Source organism: Nicotiana sylvestris, chromosome 2, assembly GCF_000393655.2.
Source record: "Nicotiana sylvestris chromosome 2, ASM39365v2, whole genome shotgun sequence".
Taxonomy (NCBI): domain Eukaryota; kingdom Viridiplantae; phylum Streptophyta; class Magnoliopsida; order Solanales; family Solanaceae; genus Nicotiana; species Nicotiana sylvestris.
The window spans coordinates 212,181,585-212,204,279 of NC_091058.1; the positions used below are offsets into that span (position 1 = coordinate 212,181,585).

General features: G+C 42.9%; 2 protein-coding genes across 2 annotated transcripts; one reads left to right on the plus strand and one right to left on the minus strand.

Annotated features, from left to right (window-relative positions):
• The first annotated feature begins 13,604 nt into the window (after positions 1-13,604).
• Positions 13,605-14,078, plus strand: LOC138886253 (uncharacterized). The gene has a single exon (XM_070167319.1). It carries the CDS (start codon positions 13,605-13,607, stop codon positions 14,076-14,078), a length of 474 nt encoding a protein of 157 aa, XP_070023420.1.
• A 1,502-nt stretch (positions 14,079-15,580) lies between these two features.
• Positions 15,581-16,012, minus strand: LOC138886254 (uncharacterized). The gene is made up of 2 exons (XM_070167320.1): positions 15,979-16,012; positions 15,581-15,924 (listed from the first exon to the last, which is right to left on the minus strand). Exons 1-2 carry the CDS (start codon positions 16,010-16,012, stop codon positions 15,581-15,583), a joined length of 378 nt encoding a protein of 125 aa, XP_070023421.1.
• Between the last annotated feature and the right edge of the window lie 6,683 nt (positions 16,013-22,695).

Genomic DNA, 22,695 nt, shown 5'->3' on the forward strand with positions numbered 1-22,695 from the left:
ATGCGCAGAAGGGGCATGAGTACACCGCAGCGATACTCAGTAAGTGCCAAGCCTAACCTCGATTGGGTAGTGATGAGGAAGGTTAGGGCCCTACTGAGGTTAAATAAAATATAAAGATCGACAGTATAAAACAGAACAATATAAATAAGTACAGGAGTAAAATAACATAGGATGTACAAAACAACAACAACTATACAAAAGCAAGGTAAACACGGAAAGGAAATACAACTCAACACCAATAATAACAATCGGAGAACTCCTAGGATACCGTCCTGTAGTCCCCTATGTACATATCCAATGCCCCTCGGGCCCACATCTCGGAATCGGGTAAAATTTATATTTCCAGAAACCTCGCACTCTCACGAGTTCAGTCATATCAAAAGTACCAAAATCGGACCTCAATTTGTCCCTCAAATCATCACTCAAACGCACCCAATTAGACAAGCCCTAACCCTCCAATTACCACTGATTTTTCTTAATTTTTCATGATTAAATTGATAAAAATCACTCCAATAACGAGTTTAGGGACTAAAAACCTTACCCCAATGAACTCCTCTGAAAATCAATCTTGAAAAGTGCTCCCCAACCTTCTTCCCATTTTGAAAAGATGAAAAATGGCTAAATTTCGCGAATGCAAGAATTTATATGTTCTGCCCAGCGATTTCCGCATTTGCGGCTCTGGGACCACTTCTGCGGAGCCAAGGTCGCGTCTGTGACTTTTCATTAAAGGCCAATTTCCGCACCTGCGGTCTCCAACTCGCAGATGTGGTACCGCTTCTGCGGAAGATCTCCCGCATCTGCATAACCTGCTGACCTCCCTCAATTTCGCTTCTGCGACCTCTTAGCCGCTTCTACGGTGCCACACCTGTGGAACCCAAACCGCAGTTGCGGTTATGACAGAACCAGCAGCTGAAGCCGCAACTCTAACTCAAAAATCTTTCCGTCAGCCATCAGAATTCATCCCGAGGCCTCTGGGACCTCAACCAACCATACCAACCAACCCTAAAACATCATTCAAACTTGTTACAACCTTCGGAACGCTCAAAACAACATCAAAACACCTATTTTTCATCGGATTCAAGCCTAAGAATTCTAAAAACTCTAAAAATACGCTTTCGATCAAAAAGTCTATCAAACCTCGTCCGAATGACCTGAAATTTTGCACACACATCACATTCAAAACTATAGAGCTACTCTAACTTCCGGAAATCCATTCCGACCCTAGGATCAAAATCTCACTATCAGACCGGAAACTTCAAAAATTCAACTTTCGGCATTTCAAGCCTAAATTAGCTACGGACCTCCAAAACACAATCCGAACACGCTCCTAAACCCAAAATCACCCAAAGGAGCTAACGGAACCATCAGATTTCCATTCCAAAGCCGTCTTCACACTGTTCCGACTACGGCCAACTTTCCAACACTTAAGCTCTCATTTATGGACTAGTGTCCCAAAACTCTCCGAAACTCAGAATCGAACATCCCGCCAAATCAAAATAGCAGAAACAAACTTGGAAAAAGCAGTTAATAAGGGATCAGGGCGTTAATTCTTAAGACGACCGGCCGGGTCATCACATCATCCTACACTTAAACATTCGTTCGTCCACGAACGAGCATAGAAACATACCTGAAGTAGTTAAAAAATAAGGGTAACGGCTGCACATATCCTTCTCAGTCTCCCAGGTCGCCTCCTCGACCGGCTGGCCCCGCCACTGAACCTTCACGGATGCAATGTTCTTTGACCTCAACTTTCTAACCTGCCTGTCTAATATTTCCACTGGCTCCTCAACATAGGATAGATCCTTGTCCAACTGGACTGAACTGAAATCCAACACGTGGGACGGTTCACTGTGATACCTCCGGAGCATCGAAACATGAAATATCGGATGAACTCCTGCCAAGCTGGGAGGTAAGGCAAGTTCATAAGCAACCTCCCCAACACGCCTCAATATCTCAAAAGGGCTAATAAACCTCGGATTCAACTTCCCTTTTTTCCCAAATCTCATAAAGCCCTTCATAGGTGATACCCGGAGCAGAACCCGCTCTCCAACCATATAGGAAACATCACGAACCTTCCGGTCCGCGTAACTCTTCTGTCTGGACTGGGCTGTACGGAGTCTATCCTGAATCACCTTAACCTTCTCCAAAGCATCCCGAACCATGTTTGTGCCCAACAATCTAGCCTCACCCGGCTTAAACCAACCCACCGGGGATCTACATCGTCTCCCATATAAAGCCTCATACGGTGCCATCTGAATGCTGGACTGATAGTTGTTGTTGTAAGCAAACTCCACCAATGGCAAAAACTGATCCCAAGACCCTCCAAACTCAATCACACACGCACAGAGCATATCCTCAAGAATCTGAATAGTGGGATCGGACTGTCCGTCCGTCTGAAGGTGAAATTTTGTACTCAACTCCACTCGAGTGCCCAACTCATGCTGAACGGCTCTCCAGAACCGTGATGTGAATTGAATACCTCTATCTGAAATGATAGAAACCGGAATATCATGCAGTCAAACAATCTCCCGAATATAGATCTCCGCCAACTGCTCCGAGGAATAAGTAGTACACACATGAATGAAATGAGCAGGCTTGGTCAGCCGATCCACAATCACCTAAATAGCATCAAACTTTCTCAAAGTCTGTGGGAGCCCAAATACAAAGTCCATGGTGATCCGCTCCCACTTCCACTCCGGAATCTCTATCTGCTGAAGCAACCCACCCCGTCTCTGGTGCTCATACTTCACCTGCTGACAGTTGAGGTACCGATCTACAAATCCAACTATATCCTTCTTCATTTGCCTCTACCAGTAGTGCTGCCTCAAATCCTAATACATCTTCGCGGCACCCTGATGAATGGAATACCACGAGCTATGGGCCTCCTCTAGAATCAACTCTCGAAGCCCATAAACATTGGGTACACAAATTCGACCCTGCATCCTCAATACCCAGCATCACCAATAGTCACGTCTCCGGCATCACCGTGCTGAACCTTGTCCTTGAGGACAAGCAAATGAGGGTCATCATACTGTCGCTCCCTGATACGATCAAATAAGGAAGACTGAGAAACCACGCAAGCTAAAACCCGACTGGGCTCTAAAAGATTCAATCTCACAAATTGGCTGGTTAAGGCCTGAATATCCATCGCCATAGGCCTCTCCGATGCGGGTAAATAAGCCAAACTCCCCAAACTCTCTGCCCGGCGACTCAAAGCATCGACCACCACATTGGCCTTGCCCAGATGATACAAAATAGTGATATCATAGTCCTTTAGCAACTCCAACCACCTCATCTGGCGCAAATTTAGATCCTTTTGCTTGAACAAATGCTGCAAGCTTCGATGGTCAGTATAAATCTCACAAGGAACCCCGTATAAATAGTAGCACCAAATATTCAGGGTGTGAACAATGGCAGCAAACTCAAGGTCATGAACAAGGTAGTTCTTCTCATGTATCTTCAACTGTCTAGGCACGTAGGCAATCACCCTACCGTCCTACATCAACACCACTCTAAGGCCAACCCTCGAGGCATCACAATAGACCGTATAAGACCCCAAACCTGTAGGCAGTATCAAAATTGTGGCTGTGATCAAAGTTGTCTTGAGCTTCTAGAAGCTCGCCTTACACTCCTCCGTCCATTGGAATGGAGCACCCTTCTGGGTCAATGGTAGTATCCCGCTAAACCAAGAAAATTGCGGATCTTGGTAGCTGAGGATGGTCTGAGCCAACTCTGCACGACCTCTATCTTCTTCGGATCCACCTGAATACCCTCACTCGATACCACATGGCTTAAGAATGCCACTGAATCCAACCAAAACTCGCATTTCGAGAACTTAGCATATAACTTCTTCTCCCTCAGAGTTTGAAGCACAGTCCTCAAGTGCTGCTTATGATCCTCCCAACTCCGGGAATAAACCAGAATATCATCAATAAAGACAATGACGAACGAGTCAAGATACGACCGGAACACACTGTGCATCAAATGCATAAAGGTTGCTGGGCATTGGTCAGCCCGAATGACATACCAAGGAACTCGTAATGACAATACCGAGTCCTGAAAGCAGTCTTTGGGATACCTGGCTCCCGAATCTTCAACTGGTGGTAACCTGAGCGCAAGTCAATCTTAGAAAACACCTGTGCGCCCTGAAACTAGTCAAACAGATCATCAATACGAGGCAAAGGATAATGGTTCTTCACTGTAACCTTGTTCAACTGGCGATAATCAATACACATACGCATAGAACCATCCTTTTTCTTTACAAACAAGATAGAAGCACCCCAAGGTGATATACTGGGCCGAATAAAACCCTTATCAAGCAATTCCTGTAATTGATCCTTCAACTCCTTCACTCAGGAGGAGCCATATGATACGGAGGAATAGAAATGGGTTGAGTGTCCGGCAACAGATCAATGCTAAAATCAATATCTCTATCAGGTAGCATTCCTAGAAGATCAGCTGGAAATATATCGGGAAAATCCCGTACTACTGGGACTGAATCAACTGAAGGGGTATCAACATTGACATCTCTCATATAAGCTAAATACGCATCACACCCCTTCCTAACCATACGCTGAGCTTTAAGAAAAGAAATAACTCTACTAGGAGTGTGATCTAAAGTACCCCTCCACTCAACACGTGGTATACCTGGCATAGCTAGCGTCACGGTTTTGGCGTGACAATCAAGAATAGCTTAATGGGGCGACAACCAGTCCATGCCCAAGATAATGTCAAAATCTACCATACTGAGCAACAATAGATCGGCTATGGTCTCAAAACTACTGAGAGCAAGCAAATACGACCGATAAACACGGTCCACAACAAGAGAATCTCCCACATGAGTAGAAACATAAACAAGGGAACTCAAAGAATCCTGAGATACACCCAAATACGAAGCAAAATAAGAAGACACATAAGAATAAGTGGAGACTTGATCGAATAGAACCGATGTATCTCTGTGACAAACCAATATAATACCTGTGATGACAGAATCATAGGCAACAACCTCGGTACGGGCATGAAAGGCATAGTATCGGGCCTGGCCTTACCCTTTAGGGCGACCTCTACCTCCTCGACCTCCACCTCTAGCTGGCTGAGCAAGTGGGGTAGCAACTGGAGTTGTAGCCATAGCCTGAGAACTCTATAGGGCACGTTATGGTTGAGAAGTCTATAGAGGCGCACCCCTCCCAAGTCTAGGGTAATCCCTCACCACATGACATATGTCACCACACTCAAAACAAGCTCTAGGAGGACGTGGCGGCTGCGATTGGCTCGGGCTAGGTCTTCTGGACTGACCTCTGAAAGCACCCCGCGTAGGAGGCGCGCTAGATACCGGTGGTTCATAATAAGACTCCTAAGGTTTAGGAGGAGCTGTGATACCACTGGCTGCTGGAAGAGCTGAATGAACAAGACGACTAATATAACCCCTACAATGACGACCTGCTGTTGGGGCACAGGCACCAGAGAAATGGCCCGACTCTCGAGACCTCTTGGCCTCCCTCTCCTCTCTCTCCCTAGAATGCATACCCTCAATCCTTTTAGCAATGCTCACCACTTGCTGATAAGAAATATCCATCTTCAACTCACGAACCATGCTAGACCTGATGCTAGGAATAAGACCCTCAATAAACTAGCGAACCCTCTCGTGAACAGTAGAAACCAAGGCTAGTGCATGCCTTGCCAAACTGGTGTAACAGAAAACATACTCTGAGACAGTCATAGTACCCTGGCGCAAATGCTCAAACTCTGTGCGCCATGCATCCTTGAGGCTCTGAGGAACATACTCTCTCAGGAACAGATCTGAAAACTAAGTCCAAGTCAGTGAAGCAGCCTCATCTGGACTGTCTAACTCATACGTGCGCCACCACTCATAGGTGGCTCCTTGAAGCTGGAAGGTAGCAAAGGAAACCCCGCTCGATCCTGATAGACCCATGGTACGGAGAATGCGGTAACTCTCATCTAAAAATCCCAGGGCATTCTCCAATGCTAGACCGCTGAATACAGGAGGCTTGTACTTCTTGAACCTCTCAAGCCTTAGCTCCTCCTCCTCGGAAGCCGCTACCCTATCCTCGGGCTGAACTGGCACTGCAGGCGGTAAAAGAATAATCTCAGGGACCTGCTCAACATGCACTCACTGCTCAGGAGTGCGGGCGGCAGGAGCTTGTGCTCCTCCCCCGGCCTGAGATGTAGCTGCAACAAAGGGAAGCAACCCTGTCTAAGCCACAGTGGTGTACATGCTCATGAACTGTGACAAATTCTCCTAAAGGGATGGAGTAGTGGTAGTAGTAGGCGTGTCAGGTGCCTGGACTCCGGCTGGAACTACTCGTGGTACCTCGGTGGTAGCTCGTGCAGGCGCTCTGGCTGCACCATGTGCGCATCCTCAGCCTCTACCCCGGTCTCTGACGGCTGCAGTAGTGGGAGAGGGTAATTGATCGTCTCGGGTAGCACGTGTCCTCACCATCTGTGAGAGAATAGAAGACAGAAGTTAAGAATTGTGATGTCAAAATATCGCACGACAAGGAACTAAAATGAAATGGAATTTTCCTAACGGTTACATAGCCTCTCGTAGATAAGTATAGGCGTCTCTGTACCGATCAGCGAGACTCTAATAAATCAACTTGTGATCCATGACTCCTATGCACCTAGAGCTCTGATACCAACTTATCACGACCCCAGTTCGCCCTCCATGAACTGTCGTGATGGCACCTAGTCTCTACGACTAGGTAAGCCTAACAAATGTGGAACATAAACGAAACTTGCGGAAGAAATAATTAAAAACCAAAATAACTGAATGGGAACAATAGTTATAATACCGCTCGGCATATACAACACAACATTCTCAAAGCCAAGTACACTATCCCAAAACCCGGAAACTCACGGAAATACAAGCCTTCGGAATATCTACCAGTCTAACTCCAGAATATCTAACAAGAAAGAAAATACAGAAGGGCGATGTTTAACAGCTAGAATAGAAAGGGACTTCTTGGTATGCGGACGCGGCACATATACCTCGAAGTCTCTAGAGCAGTCGCCTCCTTTAAGGATGGTAGGCCTGAGAAGCGGTACCTGGATCTGCACATGAAAAACATGCCTTTGGAATATCTAACAGTCTAACTCCAGAATATCTAACAAGAAAGAAAATACAGAAGGGCAATGTTTAACATCTAGAATAGAAAGGGACTTTTTGGTCTACAGACGCGACATATGTACCTCGAAATCTCTAGAGCAGTCGCCTCCCTCAAGGATGGTAGGCCTGAGTAGCGGTACCTGGATCTACACATGAAAAACATGCGCAGAAGGGGCATGAGTACACCGCAGCGGTACTCAGTAAGTGCCAAGACTAACCTCGGTTGGGTAGTGACGAGGAAGGTCAGGGCCCTACTGAGGTTAAATAAAATATAGAGATCGACAGTATAGAACAGAACAATATAAATAAGTACAGCAGTAAAATAACACAGGATGTATAGGACATCAACAACTATATAGAAGCAAGGTAAATACGGAAAGGAAATATAGCTCAGCACCAATAATAACAATCGGGGATCTCCCAGAATACCGTCTTGTAGTTCCATATGTACATATCCAATGGATCTCCCGGTATCCCATCACGTAGTCCAACTCATAGTGCACAAGGATCTACTAGAATCCCGTTCTGTAGTCCCAAAAACAAATACCCAGTACTGGGGGAATCTACCGGGTGCATTCCCATAGTTCCATACAACTGTGCAGGGGGATCTACCGGAATCCCACATTCGTAGTCCCAAAATAATCAGACAAGGGGGAGCTACCGGAATCCCACATCCATAGTCCTAAAATAAATACACAGCAACAACAGAAAAATATACAGAAATGGCAAAAATTTTATATTAAGGCAACAAGTGATTCTAGTCTAGCATGCTGCACAGAAGTCAAGTAAGGCAGGTTAAGGAAATAAAGTAGTTAAGTAACTTAGACATGCTTTCCTAAGCTAACAATAGGCTTAATAGTGCAAGTAATAGAAACAGGAAAGGAAACATACTAGTAATTACTTAAAGAAAATCGGATTTCCAACAATTAGCACAAGTACGCACTAGTCACCTCATGTACAAGGTATTTTAATTACCAAATATACCAATCCTAAGGGGAAGGTCCCCCACACAAGGTTAGACAAGCCACTTACCACGAACCGACTCAATAATCAATACGAAACCACACTCTTGCCACGAGTACTCGACTCCAATTGGTCAAAATATATTCAATTCAATTGCATAATGTAAATAGCACTTCAAGTAACGGATTCTACAATTAAATTCAAAGCTAATACGCGAAATTATGTAAAATGACCAAAACGCCCCTCGGGCCCACGTCTCGGAATCGGGTAAAATTTATATTTCCAGAAACCTCACACTCTCACAAGTTCATTCATATCAAAAGTACCAAAATTGGACCTCAATTTGTCCCTCAAATCATCACTCAAAGGTCTCCATTTAGACAAGCCCTAACCCCCCAATTACCACTGATTTTCCTTAATTTTTCTTGCTTAAATTGATAAAAATCACTCCAATAAGGTGTTTAGGGACCAAAGACCTTACCCCAATGAACTCCTCTGAAAATCCATCTTGAAAAGTGCTCCCCAAGCTTCTTCCCATTTTGAAAAGATGAAAAATGGCTAAATCTCGTGAAGGCAACAATTTATATGTTCTGCCCAGTGATTTCCGTATTTGCGGCTCTAGGACCACATCTGCGGAGCCAAGGTCGCATCTGCGACTTTTCTTTAAAGGCCAATTTCCGCACCTGCGGTACTGCATCTGCGGAAGATCTCCCGCATCTGCGGAACCTGCTGACTTCCCTCAATTTCGCTTCTGCGGCCTCTTAGCCGCTTTTGCGGCGCCGCACCTGCGGAACCCAAACCGCAGGTGCGGTTATGACAGAACCAGCAGCTGAAGCTGCAACTCTAACTCCAAAATCTTTCCGTCAACCATCCGAATTCATCCCGAGGCCTCCGAGACCTCAACCAAACATACCAAAAAACCCTAAAATATCATTCAAACTTGTTTCAATCTTCGGAACGCTCAAAACAACATCAAAACACCTATTTTTCATCGGATTCAAGCATAAGAATTCCAAAAACTCTAAAAATACGCTTTCGATCAAAAAGTATGTCAAACCTCGTCCGAATGACCTAAAATTTTGCACACACATCACATTCAACACTACAGAGCTATTCCAACTTTCAGAATTCCATTCTGACCCTCGGATCAAAATCTCACTATCGGACCGGAAACTTCAAAAATTCAACTTTCGGCATTTCAAGCCTAAATTATCTACGGACCTCCAAATCAAAATCCGAACACGCTCTTAAATTCGAAATCACCCAACGGAGCTAACGAAACCATCGTATTTCCATTCTGAGGCCGTCTTCACACTATTCCGACTACGGCCCACTTTCCAACACTTAAGCTCTCATTTAGGGATTAGTTTCCCAAAACTCTCCGAAACTCAGAACCGAACATCCCGGCAAATCAAAATAGCAGAAATAAACTTGGGAAAAGCAGTTAATAGGGGATATGGACATTAATTCTTAAGAATACCGGCCGGGTCGTCACATAAACGACATGTAAGTCCCAGAATTGTTTGAAGCTTGCTATATACACGCTCCTTTTAGATTTTTTGTACTTAAATTATTAAAAAAACATATAAGATGTTGAGATGTATATACTATATGTAGTATTATATGTCTATCTCAAAAGTAATTATACTAAGAGGATTCCTAAAGGTAATCATATAGAATTTATAATGTGTAGTACTATGTCCTAAAACTAATAGGATTATAAGACTAATATCTAGAATTCCAGTTATATCCTTTTTTATGAGTTACCATGCTTAATATTCTAAGGTTATTTTTGTAAACCGACATTGTATTCATGCTTTTATATATATATATATTTGGGGACAAAATAAAAACAGAAATATGACACATAAATTAGGATAGAGGGAGCTCGTGTCCTGACGTAAAGGCGTTCAGTCATAATCCTGCGCATGTAGCTTCGCACCACTAGCTTTTCAACCAAGCATGATGACCATTCTGCAAATGATATTGGAAGCGCAAAAAAAAAATTAAACTTGAGCATGTGCGAGTCATCCCTTGATATAAGAATTAATCAATAAATGATACAAATAGTAACTAATATGCTATCATATATTAAATTATATTGATAGTGTAAAATTTTTTTGCACTATCTATACATATAACTTAAACTCTACTTATATAATATTTGGGCCTCTAGATCGAGTTATTTGACAAGTATTAATAAACTTGAAGTTTATAAGAATGTGTCTTAACAAATGAGTAAGCCAACATCTGTGTTTACCCTAAAATCGGAGAACAATTGAATTTATATACGGTTTAAGAACACGTGATATAACTTAGTATAAATTAAGAAGAATAAACCAGCATTGAAATTGACGATAAAAGAGTAAATGCACACCACACAAATTAAATAGCCTTGGTCCTCGAGTTTAGTCATCCTTGAACAAAAAAATGTTTCAACATGCTTATGAACAGAATAACAAGATAATGAAAGCTAGAAAATGACAGTTTGTTATTTTGTATTACGTGAATATGATGTGTCTTACAAATGATCAGACCCCCTTTATATAGTAAGGGAGTTCTACTTTTGATACAATTTTATAAGAGGTACGAAATCCCATGATTAGCTAAATAATCGGCCTCTACTTGATACGTGCCGGGATTTATGCCATGATCCTCGCCCGATCGCAAATATTTTAACTTTTCGTTATTTGACTCGGTAAGCTTCCTCTATCGGGCTCGATTTCTATCTTTCTCGGTTTCGATCTTGGTCGATCTCGATCTTGATAGGTCTCTGTGTCACAAGCTCGGCAATCTAAATTTACATCATGGTTCAATATAACACGAGGCTTAACCTTGGCCTATCATGTTTTGGTCTCGATTAGTCGTACAAAGGGTAAATCCAGTTTTGACCATATGCAGATAATCCCCTTGTTTCTCGGAGAGCATATGACGAGAAACCATATGAATTTTCGAGTTTCGTCTCGATGGGCCATGACGTAAGCGACGAACGTCACTAATACACCCGATTATGATGTAAGCAATAACTCGAAACATCCCGTCGGTCCAGTTACAAAAGCATTAAATGCCTGTCAGTTGCCAGTCGGCAACTGTGAGTTCTGAACCATCATCGGCAAGCTATAAGTACCGTAACTTCCTCTATTCAAACGTTACATTCAATGTTTCTCCCATTCTTGCTTCTCTTCAAAATTTTCTTTGCTTTGCAATTTTTGCACCCAAATTTCTTGAACTTTTTAGCAAACCGCATATCATACTAATTCCCTTCTCTCCTACTCTACAATGGCAAAAACTTCTAAAACCATACCGCAAAAGGAGGTCGCCTCTTCATCACAGCCCGCCGCCGACGTAGTTACGACGGAATATCCCCTTGAGGATTTCGTTCCGGAAGGGTACCCTATAGTCACCAATTTTAAGATTGAAAAGACCTCCTCGATACTGGGTCGATGTGAACCGGTCTCGAGCTATATATACATAATAACTGATTATTTTCTTCCCAAGGTTAAAGAGGATTGCAACTGGGTTGATAAACATGTTGTGGTACCTTCGCCCGAGGAGTCGATCACTACCCACGTGAAGGTCTTTTAAAGTGTTTACACTTACCCTTCACGTTAGGTCCCTTAGACACTATTATCGTCGTCTTCTACAAGAGGTAAGACGTGACCCTAGGCCAGATCCATCCTTCCTTCTGGAGAATAATGATCCTCCTTCGATTCGTTGTAAGTAAAATTGAGGGATATCCCTTCACCCTTGATCACCTTATGCGCCTTTACAGTCCTCGACTTTATCGAGGAGGGTTGATCAAGCTTGATCGTTGGGCTAGTAAGGCCCTATTCCCGAACATAGATGAGGCTCGTGATCAAGGTTGGATGGGACGATTTGTCTGAATAAGGACTTTGGACCTGATCCCTACTGAAGACATGCTGTTTCCTGATAAATGGAACATGAATCGTGAGTAGTACTTCACCTTGGATGTTCAATTTTGTTGTTTTACTTCTTATCTTCTTTCCTCATGTATGTTTTTGGTGTTGAAGCTGTGGCCTAGGTGCCGAAAGTAATCCCAGAACTCAAGCAATGGGTCAAGGGACGAGTGTCGCAGAGACTATACTCCGAGCGTACTTGTATGGAATTATCAAAGGGTCGATGAAAGGCCCGCAATCATGGTAATTTTCTTTCTTAGAACGGTTATCATTCGGACTTCTTTTCGAGCTTACTCATATTTTTTCCTTTGTAGGCCTCGGGAAGGGTGTTACAATGAGGCCCCTATCTGGTGGCGAAGAAGTCCTTCCCCGACCACCTGCTCCGAAGCAGGCCAAAGAGAAGAAAAGGAAAGGGGCTCCGGGTTTCCCGGGCTCGAAAAAGAAGAAACTGACGAAGAGGTCGCGCAAGCCCAGGGGAGACACCAGTGCTATGTCCTCGGACTCAATCCTCCAATTAAGAGATGACTCCAAAAAATAATAATAAGAAGAAGATAAATCCCAACTAGTGGCCCGCGTGCGTGCTGGTGTCACCGTACAAAAAGTTCTCGAACCGGCGGGAGCTAAAGCTGAAACATCCCAATATGAAGAGGTCGGCGAGAGAGCTTTGACTGAAGCTTCCGAGTCAGAGAGGGTCGAGCCCATTCTTCCCCAAGTTAGGGGGGCTGAGAGAAAGACCGGGGGCGATGGTTCTCGAGCTGTGTAAAGTGACCCGATAGACGAACTTGGAGCGATTAACATTAGCGGGTCTCCTCAGATTTCGGACACCATTCTTTGTGAGGCTAGTATGTTGAGTCCTCAGGGGGTGACTGATATCCATGGATTCTTGGATGGGGTTGAAATTGCTGCTTTGGACGATGTCACCAGGCTTGATAACCTGCCGGTGCCAAGGAAAGAGTTCTCGTCGGGTGCTACTGGGTCTTCATCGAGCCCAAAACTGGTGGGTCAATTCCCGGCCCCAAGTGTTAATCATAACCGAAGACGGTCAATAACATTTTCTATCCCGAAGGACGCCCGGGATTTCTATGCCCCCGTGGGGGTTACTAGTTACCTTCAGTATTTAGTGACCGAAGAAGATTAGGCAGTGATGGATGAGGTAGAAACCCCCTGCATATTCAATAAAGCCCAACAAGCATTAAATCGGGTAAATTCGTGTGTCTTTTGTTCTTATATATTCTAACTTTTAAAGTTGTAAATAACATTTGACCTTGTACTTACAGACTTCGATGCTGCATCATGAGGCTTTCCTCCGATATCGGGAGGAATTAACTCATCATGAGGCCGAGCTCCGGGACCTCACTGAGAAAAGTGACACCTATAAGCTTCTCAGTGAGAAGATTCAGGCCGATCTAGTAATGGCTCGGGATGAGCATGCCGAGATGACCGAGCAAGCATTCCAAGTGCTTCACAATAGTAAAGACGAATTGGAGATAATCACTAATGATCTGATTTTGCAGGTCCGACAGAGGCTTGAACAAATCGGGGAGCTTCAGAAATAAGTAGATATTGTTCGAGCTGAGGCCGAGGAGTTCAAGAAAAATATGAACATCTTAGCCTCGAAAAGGGAAGCTGCCCAAGAACAGCTGGAGTCGGCCGAGATCCAGCTCCGAGATGCAAGAAAGAAGGCCTCGGTACAGGTCAAGAAAATCAAGGAGCTTCAGTCCCAATTAGCAAACTTGGCCAATGAGCTCGAGGCGGCCAAATCTAAGGTGGCCGTGGCCAAAACCAAAGCTGATGCTAAAGTGGCCCAATATAAGGTCGACGTCGAGGCTATCCAGGTGCATGCCAAAAGCATGATGGATCATGCAAAGTGTCAAGCTCGAAGGGATGCCCTCGAGAAAGTTCATGATCAGGGCTTCGATATACAGGCTGAACTGGAGAATGCTAAAGTAGAGGAAACCAGTGCTCGAAAGATGGCCTTTCCCGATGAAGACACAGATAGTTTAAGTGAGTCTGAAGGTGGGGAAGATCCTGAGGGCGGAGATGTTGCCTCTAATGAAGATCACACCACTTAGGCCTTTATATTTTTTGCTTTTCTTTTGTATATTTTTGGTGCCATTTTGGCCATTGTAAATTTTTTCGAATTAAGCCATTTTGGCTTCTGTAAAAGACTATTATGTAAATATATACATGACTTCCCTTTTGGCTTTTGAATATTCCTTTGCTTTCTTACTTGTATTCACAAAGGTTGTAATAAAACGGCTTAGGTTGTGTAAGTTCGAACAATTCTGCCTTCACATTATTTTTGTTTTTGAGTCATCTTGGAGGTTCAGGTTACCGGGAACCTTCTCCCAATGTAAGTAACTCAGACCGTAGTTTACCGAGGGTAGCTTTTAAAATCGGTTATGAAAATTTTAAAGACCAATTTTTTGTTATGGTTCTCGGACATTTTTGAGCTATGTTAATACAGTTGTAGCCATTTAATTCGGGCGTAGCCCAGTGATCTTGCTTTCCCGAGTTATCCAGGCTTGCCTAAGATAACAGTCCCCGAGTGGGTATGGCCGTGGCCTTTTAAATTTTGGTGTTGCCTGAGAGGTCTTATACCCCCGATAATTAATAGTTTGAGTTGTTAGAGTTTGTTTTTTCGGACGACAGTCCCCGAGTGTGGAGGTAATCATCCAAACTCTAGTTATAATCGGCCTTTAAGCTCGTTTCCTTAAGAGATCAAAAGTACGAAATTGTAAAGTGGAAATTTTTTATAAGACATAATATAATTGCAAGGAAAGTACTTCTCTTTATTCTTATGAGAAATGGTTACACATGCGTATATGTTTTATGCCAGGGCTCGAGCAAACTATGTGGGCATGGTTTGTTTGACCGTTTGGCCCTTACAACAAATCTTATCTAATGAGACCCTTCCATTATGAAGTAATTTCCTCGCAAAAAGTTGACTCCGAGGGTAATGCCCCTAGTATTCAAAGTTGATTGTAGAGGAACCTTGGATACTGTTAGTGATGTCTTTTACACCGATTCGTGATCGGCCTTTGATTCTAAGTTAGCACAATCCACTGTTGCCTCGTTAAAAACTTTGCCGAAAACCCCATTTGGGACAAAAATGGTTCAAGGGAAAAAGAGTGCAACACGTGCTTTTAGACCTAAAGGCTTTGTGCCGCTCCTTGTCGATCACCTGCAAGTGTTAGCCCAAAAATAGAAAGAATTGAAATGGGGTCGTACCTTAGCAATAATATCGTTTAAGATAAGTTACATTCCAATTTTTCGGTAGTTGTTCTCCGTTTATCATTCCGAGCTTATAAGACCCTTTCCCTGTGATCTCTAAAATCTGGTATGGCCCTTCCTAGTTCGGACCCAATTTTCCTTCATTTGGATTCTGGGTGTTTAATGTGACCTTCATTAGTACCAAGTCCCCGACATTGAAGTATCGAGGGTTGGCCCTTCGATTGTAATATCTTTCGATCCGTTGCTTTTGGGAGGCCAATCGAACAAGGGCAACTTCACACCTTTCATCCAATAGCTCCAGACTTGTATTCTTGGCCTCGTCATTCGATTCCTTTGTTACTTATTGGAATATGATACTCGGCTTCCCAACTTCAACCGGTATTAGAGCTTCGGCGCCATAAACCAATGAGAACGGGATAGCCACGGTACCAGAATTTGAAGTTGTGCGGTATGCCCAAAGAACTTCAGGGATGATCTCTTTCCATTTTCCCTTAGCGTTAGTTGATCTTTTCTTAAGGTTTTGGATTATGGTTTTGTTGGTCAATTCGGCTTGTCCATTCCTACTACCGATAAACTGTTTTCTGTTATCACATACAATTACGAATGGTATCCCGAACCGACATATGATGTGGTCCCAAATGAAGTCAATGACTTCCTTCTCCCTGACCATTTCAGATGCACGTGCTTCAACCCATTTAGAGAAATAGTTAGTCATAAATTAAACAAATTGAGCCTTACCTGGTGCTGATGGAAGAGGGACAACGATGTCCATCCCTCACTTCATAAATGGCCATGGTGATAAAACTGAATACAGTAGCTCCCCGGGTTGATGAATCATCAGAGCAAGTCTTTGGCACTTATCACATTTTTGCACGAACTCCTTCGCATCTTTTTCTATATCGACCCAGTAATAGCCAGCTCTGATTACCTTTCAAACCAATGATTCGGCGCCGTAGTGGTTCCCGCATGTGCCTTCATGGACTTCCCTCAAAATGTACTCGGTATCTCCCGGACACATACATATTGCTAGCGTTCCATCGAATATTATCCTAAGCAAGGTTCCGTCCTCGAACAAGCTAAACCAGGCTGCCTTTGTGCGCATGGCCCTCGATTCCTTTAGATCTTAGGGAATTTTCTTGGTCTTCAAATAATCTATGTATTTATTTCTCCAATCCCAAGTTAAGCTCGTGGAGTTTATTTTGGCGTGACCTTCATCTACTACCAACCTCATGAACTGTACAACTACACCCGAGTTGAGCTCGTCGTCTTCGACTGACGATCCTAAGTTTGCAAGGGCATCGACCTCACTATTTTGATCTCGAGGAACGTGCTGCAAAAAACACTCTTTGAACCGATGTAATGCTACCTGAAACTTGTCTAGGTATCTTTGCATTCGTTCTTCTCTAACTTCAAACATTCCGTTAACTTGGTTTATTACAAGGAGGGAGTCATACTTAGCTTCGATCACCTGGCCAGTTCGATACCTACAATCATGGTCTCATATTCGGCCTCGTTGTTAGTCAACTTTACAATTCTAATAGATTGTCTAACTATATTGACTTTGAGTGGCTTCAAAACAATGCTAAGCTCGGACCCCTTTATGTTCGAGGCACCGTCCGTAAAGAGGGTCCAGATTCCCGAAGACGTTCCCGCGTTTACCAACAACTCTCTTTCAACTTCGGTTATTAGGGTCGACATAAAGTCAGCTACAAAATCTGTCAAAATTTGGGATTCAATGGATGTTCGGGGTTGATATTCAATATCGTACCCACTAATTTCCATGGCCCATTCGGCCAATCGCCCCGAGAGTTTGGGTTTATGCATTATATTTCGTAAAGGGTAGGTTGTCACAACACATATAGGATGACACTAAAAATATGGTTTCAGTTTTCTAAAGGCACTTAGCAAGGCGAGTGCCAATATTTCTAGGTGAGGATATCTTGTTTTGGCCTCACCTAAGGTCCTACTAACATAATAAATTAGAAATTACGTACCTTGCTCTTCCCGAACTAGGACTCCACTTACCGCTATTTCTGATACTGCTAGATACATGTATAGTCGTTCATCTACCCTTGGCGCTTAAGTTCTTATAAGGCCCGCTGGCACTCTGGGGTCCATGTGAAGTTGTTTTTCTTTTTCAGCAATGAGAAAAATGGCTTTTATCGGACAACCTCGATATGAATCGCCCCAGGGCTGCAATGCGTCTCGTTAGACTTTGTACATCCTTCATATTATCCACTACCGTGATATCCTTGATAGATTTGATCTTGTCGGGGTTGATCTCGATCCCTCGGTTGGATACCATGAATTCGAGAAATTTCCCAGACCGGACCCCATACACACATTTTTTTGGATTCAACTTCATGTTGTATTTCTTCAATGTACTGAAGGTTTCCTGCAAATTCTTCAAATGGTCCTCTACTCGCAAGAACTTAACTAACATATTGTCAATATAAACTTCCATGGTTTTCCCTATTTGTTCTTCGAACATTCTATTTACTAGTCGTTGGTAAGTGGCACCGACAGTTTTTAATTCAAATGGCATTACGTTATAGCAGTATGTGTCATACTTAGTAATGAAAGAGGTTTTTTCTTGGTCACCTGGGTTCATCCGTATTTGGTTGTACCCGGAATAGACATCGAGAAAACTGAGAATCTCGTGGCCGGCCATGGCATCGATCATGCGATCGATGTTAGGCAAAGCGAAAGTATCGTTGGGGCATGCCTTATTTAAATCTTTATAATCTACACACATTCTTAGTTTGTTCCCTTTCTTAGGAACTACTACTATGCTTGCTAACCATTCCGGGTACTTGACCTCCCGGATGGAACCGATTTTAAGGAGTTTAGTTACCTCGTCCTTAGTGAAGTCATGCTTGATCTCGGACTGGAGTCTCCTTTTTTGCTTCAACGGATGGAATTTTGGGTCCAAGCTCAATTTGTGAATAGTGATCTCCGGTGGTATCCCTGCCATATCAATATGGGACCAAAAAAAACAATCTATGTTAGCTTTAAGAAATTGAATGTGTTTTTTTCTAAGCCCGAGAGTTAATCCTGTGCCCATGTATAGCTTTCGATCGGGAAGATCTTCTATCAACATGACCTGCTCCAGCTCTTCGATCGTTGATTTGGTAGCATCGAAATTATCGGGAGCTATAAAGGATCGAGAAACCCCCATAGTCGTTGTCTTCATCAATCCTTTGCTTGTCTGATTGGGTTGAGGCTGGCATCGATGATTGCTATTTGGCTTCTTGTTTCGCTTTCGTACCTAAGTCCTTTGTCGATGAGAGTGTTGATATTAGAATTACTTCATCGACGGCAAACATCTCCTTTGCAGCGGGTTGTTCCCTATAAACCGTGTTTATCCCCTATAGTGTTGGAAATTTCAATACCTGGTGAAGGGTCAAGGGCATGGCCCTCATATTGTGGATCCATGGTCTTTCGAACAAGGCGTTGTATATCATGTCCCCCTCAATTACACAAAACTTGATCTCCAGGGACCTCCCTGCTACATTTACCGACAACGTTATTTCTCCCTTAGTAGTTTCGCAAGCCATGTTGAATCCATTTAGCACTCGGGCCGTGAACTCGCTCAAACTCACATCACAATTATAGGTAATGAGGCAGTCGAAGCAATAGTTAAACCTAACGCAAGTCAGGGTCGATTCCTCAGGGAGTTTGAAATGGGATTAGGTATGCACCTAGTGTAATTGTATAATGTTCATCAATTTACACTTCCACATTCTTGTTGGTATTTTAAATTTCTACTTTAAACTATTGATTGCAATTAATAAACTAGATGACAATGTATTTAGTTTTGATTGTTTTTCAAATGATAAAGGATCTAGGGTCGTGACTTTCACCTAGGTGGTTACCTAATGAGTTGTGAACTCTAGGGCAAGTTTGAATAGTCGGGGTCGTAATATAGCAATCACACGCAATTACCTACTCTATACCTCTCGGTATTTTGAGTAATTTTGCCCAATTTGGCTTTCTCAAGTCCAAATGGGTATTGCTCAAATCAAGTGATATATGCTCAAGTCGGGTCTTATTATCTCTAGATTTAACCCTTTAATTGGGATTATCAATTTCTTGAGTTCACCCCAATTTCTTGTTAGCCAAATTTTCCTAGACTTTGTATCTCTTTCTCAAGTAGAGACTAAGTCAAATAGGCATGAATCAATATTTGCAACCATTACTTCTAGAATTCAAGCATAAATAAGGCTAAATATCACTAACTCAATCACAAACAAGCCCTAAAATTAAATACCCATTAAGTACTCACACTAGGGTTGGGAGCTAAAGATTTAGTTACTCATGAAAAATAAAGAAATACAAGAAGAAATTAAGATAGAATGCATAATAACTGATTAGATAAGGAAAATCTAATATTTAGAAGTTAATCTAATACAAAATTACTCAAAACAATAAAGAAAATGGCTCAGGTGCTCTTCTGAAAACCGAACTTAACCTAACAATGACAAAAAAGTTCTATTTATACTAAGCTAAAAATATCTAACAAAAATGTCGCTGCGAAGGTTGTGCAACCGCATAATTCTGGTACGGTCCGCACAATGGACTTTTGTGGCCGCACAATTATCGTACGGTCCGCATTCTTGGGAACTTGGGCTTGGAACTTCAGGGCTTCTATGTTCCGTATAAAAATGGGTGTGGCCGCACTTCTGATTATGTGGCCGCACAAAAGGGATACGGTCCGCACTCCCTGCTTTTGGACTTGAAACAACTCTCTGATTCTTCAATCTTGCGGACCGCATAATAATGAATGCGGCCACACTTGACCTCTTGCGACCGCACAATTTCTATGCGGTCTGCATGCCTTTAGCTAGCCCAAACACTACTCTCTAAATGTCCCCTCTGTGGCCGCACTAGAATTGTGCGGTCCAGACTGCTGGCCTTTTTGCCCTATTTGGTTTTTGTTCACTTTTGACTCCTTTATGAGTTGATTTTGACTTCTTTGGCTAGTTTTCCAATATTCCTACAAGTAAGCACATTTTGTTAGTTTTCGGGAATACCTTTAGGCATTTTTGAGTTAAAATGCAAGTAAAAGAGAGCAAATAAGCAGTCAAAATCCCTACTTATCAGGCCGCAAGTAAAATTTGGTCATGTAGACCGAGTTGTTCTACGACCCTTAATCGAATGATGTTGGCCGAGCTACATAGATCAATTAGAACACGTTTAACTCGAGTTTTATTCATAAGTACATAACTTACCAGTGCATTATTATGGGGTAGCATGATTCCTTCTGCATCCTCGTCGTTGAAAGATAGAGTCCCTTCAGGTAGGTAATCTCGAGTTCGTTTTTGTGATTGACACTTTGGTGAATTTCATCAACGGACCTTGAGGAACATAGACCCCTCCGATGATCATATGGATGACATGTTGGGGTTCGTCTTGTTCATTTTGTTTGTTGAAGTCCCTATTTCTAAAATGATTCTTAGCTCAGTCACTCAGAAATTCTCGAAGGTGACCGTTGTTGAACAATCAGGCTATTTCCTCCCTCAATTATCAACAATCCTCCGTCCTGTGGCCATGTATGCCATGATATTTGCATATTTGGTTGGGATCCCTTGTGTTGGATCAGTTTGCAAAGGTCAAGACCACTTGGTTTCCTTGATTTCACCCGATAGCCGATACGATAGTAGTTGCGTCTACATTAAAGTTGTACTCCGATAATCGTGGTGCCTCTTTGGGATTGATAGATCTATCGAAGCCGTTCTTGCTCATGAGTCCCTGTGAACCCTGACCTCGATCATTTCTCCTTTCATTATGTGCAGAACTTTGCCCAGATCCAGTGCCTCTACGATCTCTATTATACGGCCGATATCGATCTCTATTCGACCTTGGTTCTCGGTCTATATCCCTCTTGATTCTATTGATAGGTCTGATAGGATAAACGGACCCCGAAGGAGCCCCAAGTTGTTCGTACTCAACCCTGATCTTTGACTAATACTGATTATGCACATCGGCCCAAGCAACAACCGGGTATTTTAAAATTCTGCTTCAATTGTTGTGAAGCCACTAAGCTTTGAATGTTTAGCCCTTGTGTGAAAGCTTGAACAACCCAATCATCAACGCCCGATGGCAAGTCTATCCGTTCCATTTGGAATCGAGACACGAATTCTCTGAGCATTTTGTTCTCCTTTTGCCTCACCTTGAAAAGGTCTGACTTTCTGGTTTTGACCTTGATAGCCCCGGCGTGTGCCTTTACAAAAGAGTCTGCAAGCATTGCAAATGAGTCAATAGAATTATGTGGTAAATTATAGTACCATATCATAGTTCCCTTAGATAGGGTCTCCCCGGATTTCTTCAGCAAGACGGATTCGATCTCGTCATCTTCTAGATCATTCCCTTTGATAACATATGTATAGGAGGTGACGTGCTCATTTGGATCAGTCGTTCCATTATACTTAAGAATCTCGGGCATGGAGAACTTCTTGGGGATTGGCATCGGAGCTGCACTTGGGGGGGTTGTACGAACTTTTTGGAATCCAGTCCTTTAAATATTGGTGGTGCCCACAGGATTTGGTTGACCCTGGAGTTATAAGTTTCCACATTCTTGTTGTTTTCCTTGATCTTCTTTTCTCCCGACTCAATTCACTTTCAGTTCTTTGAGCATCTTCATGATTGCAGGGTTGGCCTCCGACTCTTTCTCGCTTGATTTTCTTGAAACCAATATCGACCCTGTGTACAACTTCCTGGGACGGCTCGAGCTCGACCTTACTCAGTGTGTGATTCTAGTTGTAGAGCTATGCTATTGCTGCCTATTGAGCCTGCAACATTTCGAAGATCACCCATAGGTCGATCCCGCCATCTTTACCACCACGTGCGCTTTGAGCGGCTGATTGAGCATCCCCACGGATGCTGCCTTCGGGATCGATATCCAAATTTCTGTTAATGGCTACATGTGAATTGACGTCGATTGGATCTACAGCCGGAACTCCATCGAGGCCAACCGAGGATACATCGTTCCCTAGTGCTATGTTATCATTTTCACCGTGGTGGCCAAGATCATTGTCAACGTGTAGAGGTGCTAACTAAGAATTTGACATTTTTTAATCTTGTAATCAAAGATACTTCAAAGAACAAATGTAAAATAGTTTGTGTTACAAAAGTTTGTACCAGGTAACCACTGTTATCCTTAGCCCCACAGTGGACGCCAAAATATTTTCCCTTAAATCGTATAACAATTGAATTTATACGTGGTTTAAGGACACGTGATATAACTTGGTACAAATTAAGAAGAATAAACTAGTATCGAAATTGACGATACAAGAATAAATGCAAACCATACAAATTGAATAGTCTTGGTCCTCGAGTTCAGTCACCCTTGAACCAAAAGATGTTTCAAATGGATTATGAACAGAATAAGAAGATAATAAAAGTTAGAAAATGATAGTATATTATTTTGTATTGCGTGAATATGATATGTCTTAC